This window comes from Rhagoletis zephyria, unplaced genomic scaffold (assembly GCF_001687245.7).
Source record: "Rhagoletis zephyria isolate East Lansing unplaced genomic scaffold, Rhagoletis_zephyria_1.1 Rzeph_scaffold_23856, whole genome shotgun sequence".
In the NCBI taxonomy this organism is placed as follows: Eukaryota; Metazoa; Arthropoda; class Insecta; order Diptera; family Tephritidae; genus Rhagoletis; species Rhagoletis zephyria.
Genome location: NW_016180914.1, coordinates 1 through 6,523, shown reverse-complemented (window position 1 = coordinate 6,523; position 6,523 = coordinate 1). Strand labels below are relative to the sequence as shown.

At 37.2% G+C, this 6,523-nt stretch overlaps 1 protein-coding gene across 1 annotated transcript; it reads right to left on the bottom strand.

Moving 5' to 3' along the window:
- Window positions 1–56: 56 nt before the first annotated feature.
- Window positions 57–4,879, bottom strand: LOC108381800 (uncharacterized). Its single transcript, XM_017638198.1, has 2 exons — window positions 4,388–4,879; window positions 57–567 (listed from the first exon to the last, which is right to left on the bottom strand). The coding sequence occupies exons 1-2, from the start codon at window positions 4,711–4,713 to the stop codon at window positions 57–59; spliced, it is 837 nt and encodes a 278-aa protein (XP_017493687.1). The 5' UTR covers window positions 4,714–4,879.
- Between the last annotated feature and the right edge of the window lie 1,644 nt (window positions 4,880–6,523).

Genomic DNA, 6,523 nt, shown 5'->3' with positions numbered 1-6,523 from the left:
CATGCGGCATCTTGAGTAGATTCCACAAATCTCGAAAAACATTATCCGCCGGCAATTTATCGCCCAATGGCATCATTAACACTGAAACTGTCGATATAACCAGCAACAAATCGTAGGTGTAGAAAGCGGCCGAGTAGTCTGTATAGCCANGGCGCACCCAACTCTTTCAGATATAGAAATAGGAAGCTCTCTATGAAGCCCCAGAAATTGCCCAATATGAAGAGGAAGAAGATGAATGTAATGACATGCGGCATCTTGAGTAGATTCCACAAATCTCGAAAAACATTATCCGCTGGCAATTTATCGCCCAATGGCATCATTAACACTGAAACTGTCGATATTACCAGCAACAAATCGTAGGTGTAGAAAGCGGCCGAGTAGTCTGTATAGCCGAGACCACGCGAAAAATAATCAATCATTATGCCTGTAATTGGCGAAAAAATAGCCATGCCAATGCTGGAGAAAAGCCGCTCACGCCCAAAATCTCCACCATATTTCTCAATCATAGTCAGCGCAATGGGATCCATTATGGTGACACCAGCTGACAGCATTGTTGTGGCAAGGAATCTGTTGAGCAAAAAAAAATAAATAAAATGAAATACATACATCATTTTATGAAGGTAATTTGCAATCGAATGAAAAGACAAAGGTGTTAATGGTTGAGATAGCAGGGGTCAATGTATGTATGTAAACTAAATTAATATTAGTAGTGTTCGCTCTTCGATGCTAAAATGCGGGAGGGAGGCAAAAATTAGCGTTTGTTTTGTTGCTTTGCTGTGCGTTTGTGCGAAACGACGCCGGGATTCCTGCTTAAGAATTTTTTTTTTTATTTTTTTTTTTTTTGAAATCAACTATTTGTGGAGAACTTTTTCTTCTTTGTTTCTTTTCTTCAATCACAGAGCTTCACTTCCCTGCCTTTAATATTTTCCGCTAGTATTTTCCGTGCGAAGAATAAGACCCTGTTCACATGACGGGAGCTAAATGCACGGTTACAACTACGCATATTTAGTTGCATTTAACTCCAGGTGTTCACATGCTAACGCGAGTTAAACGGAAGTACATTCGTGCAGGTTTTAGTATCAAAACACGTATTAAGCACCTTTCATTTGAACAGGGTCTAATAGAGTTACTCAGTTAGTTTAACATCGCGTTGAAACGTCTGTCCAGTTTACTCTTCCACTAGAATAGTTGGGCCCTGTATACATATTGCATTATATCGACTTTGTCGCCTTCTCGCGATTTTCGCTGGTAATTAAGGAGCCATGAGGTATAAGGCGCTTAGAAATAACAGTGGAAATAAAATCACCGAAGCCAAATTTGCCTTTGTATCGAGTATCGATACCTACGAAGTACTTCGTTCATAAGAATCGATACCAAAATTACTTGGTATCGAACGAAAAATATCGAGTATGTACTTGGACTCGTGTCATCATCCCTAGTTACATGGGGCGCACAACATCCAAATGAAAGCCCTCGCACATTACGCATTCCACTCCCACTCACACAAAGGCACTGAAAGTCTGTGATTCAGTGATAGCGGGAAAAATTAATTATTAAGCCGTACTCAGGGTTTGTTCGTCCCATTCTGTTCCACGGCATCACGATTTGGTACAATAAACAAATAGTGGCATGAAGGGGGTGCATGATGTTCACGGAAGCTCTACCATCAATGCCGACTAAAGCCTTATAGACCTTTAGGGCTCGTCGACACTGGTACCTCGACCATTCTTTTGAATGTCGGATTCAGCCAGTATATAAGGATTTGCGTATTTCATCAGAGCTACAAGTTGGTTAGATTCCTAAGGTAAGAGCAGGGAAAAAAGCAGTCTCAAATATGGCATTACAATGGGCCCATGGTGGTCTAAGTATGCTCTATTCCTTTGCTGGTTGAGGGCATCTAAGATAACCTTACCTAACCTAGCTGTGTCTGCATAGGTTTGTTGACTAACGATTTTACTGCAACTGCATATGTACATATATAGAGTAGCTGGGTAGTGTTTTATATAATCTCTACCATTATTCCGCTCTGGCTAAAAAGTATCAGTATTTCTTTCTGGCCAAAAGCTCTTAATTTAGTTCCTTTCCACAGAAATTTAACTACTGAGTGCGCTTTATACAGCGCGGAAAATCGAAAAAATCTTTGAATATAAGTCGGCAAAGCAATCTATAAAGTACTTATTCAAAAATGGGTTGATCAGCTAGGTTGGAACAGTGAAAGAGCTAGTGTTTAATAGGCTCTGTGGGCACTGTACTCAAATTGAGGTTTTAATATTAAAAACAAGCAGGCTATTATGAACAAGTTCCGATAAACGTGTGAAACTGGAGTGTTTTCAACTAATTAGGATGTTTTAATCTTACCCTAGCGAAGACTAGATAAATATGGCCATGAAAGATGATTCCAGCACTTTGTCCTCTTAATGGAAGCGACAGTTTGGATCAGGTATAAAACAACATTAAGCCAATTTAACAATGCCCAGCACGTTCACTATAATTTATTTCCGGAAGAAAATGTAGCAAATGGTAGCTGGCATCTGCTCATCGAAACTCCTCGTCTTCTATACAGTAAAAGGACTAGGTCTCCGAAGGTTACATATATCTTCGTAGGTATGAACATTTATTAAAATCTTCTGGTCGTCGGAAATACGATTTTTATTAATTCGTTCTTTTTTCACCATGGCCACAGTGGTCACTGTAGTCCCGATCCAGATCTTTAACTGGTTACGCGGAGGCAGCGACTCTTGCATTGCCTTAGACCATGGATACAAGTAGCTTCAGCTCCTGAATCTCGAGAGATGGAGTTATGTGTGAACTATCAGAGAGCACAGGTTCTTGTAGCATTTACATAGGTATGTACATATAGTTCGTTCTATTTTAAAAAATGAGGTGTCAAATGACAGGCCTTGACTTTTAGATGTGCAGCATAGTTTTATTTTTTGAAACGAATTGCCACCTGTTCCAAATTTTAGTAAAATTATTTAATATGGTTAATGAACTAAATATTACAATATGGGAATCAATAGAAATGGTTTTTAAAATGATTTACTTCTAAACGACACGTTGTCACATGTTTAAAAAATCAAAATTAATTTAAATAAGGGAATAAGGATACTGAAATATGTATATCAGTATGGGTATTAGCAAAAGAAAAAATTTGACATATTTAGCAAGAAACAAGGGAAGAGNGCGCTTAGAAATAACAGTGGAAATAAAATCACCGAAGCCAAATTTGCCTTAGTATCGGGTTTCGATACCTACGAAGTACTTCGTTCATAAGAATCGATACCAAAATTACTTGGTATCGAACGAAAAGTAACGAGTATGTACTTGTACTCGTGTCATCATCCCTAGTTACACGAGGCGCACAATATCCAAATGAAAGCCCTCGTACAATACGCCTTCCACTCCCACAAAGGCACTGGAAGTCTGTGAATCAGTAAAGCGGGAAAAATTAATTATTTAGCTGTACTCAGGGTTTGTGCGTCCCATTCTGTTCTACGGCATCACGGTTTGGTACAATAAACAAAGGATGGCATGAAGGGGGTGCATGATGTTCATGGAAGCTCTACATCAATGCCGACTAAAGCCTTATAGACCTTTAGGGCTCGTCGACGCTCGTACTTCCAATATTCTTTTGAATGTCGGGTTGAACTGGATTCAGCCAGTATATGAGCCATTATTTTTTAAGTCGGACGGATTTCGTAAAAAAGTATTTCATGTGTCCACGAGCAGAGGTTCGTTCTCTTTAAAAAAATTAGGTGTCAAATGACAGGGCTTGACTTGTACATGTACAACAAAGTTTTATTTTTTGAAACGAGTTGCCACCTGTTACAAATTTTACTAAAATTATTTAATAAGGTTAATGAACTAAATATAACAATATGGTAATCAATCGAAATGGTTTTTAAAATGATTACTTCTAAACGACACGTAGAAGGGTTGCCGCATGTTTAAAAAATCAAAATCAATTTAAATAAGGGAATAAGTTTACTGAAATATGTATATCAATATGGGTATTAGCAAAAGAAAAAATTTTACATATTTAGCAAGAAACAAGGGAAGAATAAAAACATTTCTGAAACTTTAAACTTAATGTGAGAGTCCAGTAATTTAAAAGAAATGTAACCAGAACAAATCACTAATTGACAATGTATGTATTTATAAAAAAAATAACAAATACGATGTCGTAAACCTTNTTTTTTTTTTTACCAAAACAAACACATATTCCTTTTTTCTATTTAGATAAATCCTAAGATTTTTAAGATTTTCTAACGAGTCCATTCCAATCTTCCCTTCTTTTTCAGTGCCAATCAGTATTACGTAAGTGAGACAAGTTTTAACCAACTGCACTTTCATCAACACGTACACGCCTACATGCCTACACACTTACCTCAACAAAAAGTATATCCAGAAAACTCTATCATCCGACTCTTTGTAATCCGGTGGACAAATCTCCGGTGCATTCATTGTAAATATACAACGCTGTACCATGCAGTTGACAGTCTCATTTGTGAGTTGTGACATATTGGAGCGACGCACCAAACCACCGCAACGTAGATCCAATTCATCCAAATCGGTGACATTGATTTGCATCTCCCACAGACGTTTCTCACCGAAGCGTTGCTTGAAATCGGTCACTGTCTCATTGTCATCCGGTTCGATTTCCATGCCCAATTGCTCAATGGGGTCAGCCAAATCTGGATGCATTTGAAGCATAAAATAGGCAGCATCACTGCCATCGGAATGTACCCAACTCTTAGGGTTGTAGTAGACGCTATCGTTACCCGGTTCGCCTGCTGCTTCCACTGATTGTTTGTAGGCAAAGCATCATACATACATACAATGTGTGAGGGAGGGGTAAAGAAAATAGAAAAGAAAATGTTGAGGCATAAATAAACACAATTACACGATTTTATGTTCGTACGTTATAAAAGAGAAAATTTGCAATACAGAGGCTCGTTAAAAAAGCGCATAACTAAATATACAAAGGAGCACGTAATCTAATGGCGTGTGTGCTTGACATATGTACGTACTAGTTACACACATTCATTCAGTCATGTGCAGAAATATAGATATTTTTACACAATTGACATGCAAACACATGTAAGTGTAGTGTACACACATGTATATCCTACATATGCCATGTGTTGGGCCGACCTTCGCCTTCGATTTTTTTATTTGATTCTTTTGACGTTGTGCCCGAATGAAGCAGACCTTCAGCCTCACACAAGGCACTCTGACCGGCAGTTAAGACTTAAGTTTTTTCGTATCAGAACCGCATTCTGTGCTTTGCTTTTGCCTGCCCGCTGAGCGATCTTTTTTAGACAGAACTTTTTCATAAACCAGCCTTCGAGCTCGGAACTAATCATTTGGTTAGCTTGCACAAAGAACTCAGATGTGACACGCATCATTCATACATACATACATATATGTATTTACACTAAAGTGGTCTAAAAGAGTCTAAAATGTTAAGCTCTCACCCCCAGGATTTTTCTAAATGCAAACAACGAATGCCCATATTTTTCTGTTAAAAGAAAAAATTTATATTTAGAACTGCCTCAAAGCCCATGAAGTGTGAATGTATTTTATATTAGGACAAACACTTTTTCGTAGGAATAGAATTCTTGAAAATCAATATTTTTCTATACGATATCTACGAAAAAGTGTTTGTCCTCATATAAAATACATGGACACTTCATAGGCTTTGAGGCAGTTCTAAATATAAAATTTCTTTTTTTTAACAGAAATATATGGACATTCGTTTTTTCCATTTAGAAAAATTCTAGGGGGTGAGAGCTTAATATTTATACTTTTCTTCCCCGCATTTATGTTTGTACCGCCCTAATGTGCATACATACACATCCATACAAAAACCAGCATTGATACATATATTTATAATCTCAGCAATCATTTGGAGTCATAAATGAGTCTTTACGGAGTCCTATTTCAGAGTCTTTACGCTCATTATGAGATCATTTAAGAATCCGATGTGAGGGTGTTTCCCTTCCTCCGAAGGTCGACTTATATGAGCTTTAAACTCATACATCAAATGAGCCTCAATTTAAGTCATAATGGACTCTTATTGGGCTCATATATGGCTCATTTTGGACTGTTTAAAATAGTTTTTTGGCCTCATAAATATATGAATCAATTCCTTGACTCCTTTTGAGGCTCTTATCGGCCTCATATGTAAATGACTACATTAGGTTGTTCTTTGAGTCTTATTGAACGCACTATATTTGCAAATGCATTGACCTAAGTCTCCTTTCGGAATCATATATCCTGAGTGGGTTTGAAACCTACTTTTTTATTTAAAGTGGCATATTTATTTTTTTTTCTCTGACCGCAGGATTTATTTTGAAGGACTTTGTTATTTCAAAGATATGATTAATTCCAAAAATTGTAAAAAAAAATTCAATGCAATGTGGAATAAAAATATGGGTAACAAATGCAAAGAAATTCCTTTAGAATTGAAAGAAATTAAAATTTTTTGGATTCACAAGGACGAATAGGTAATTTTTAAGCT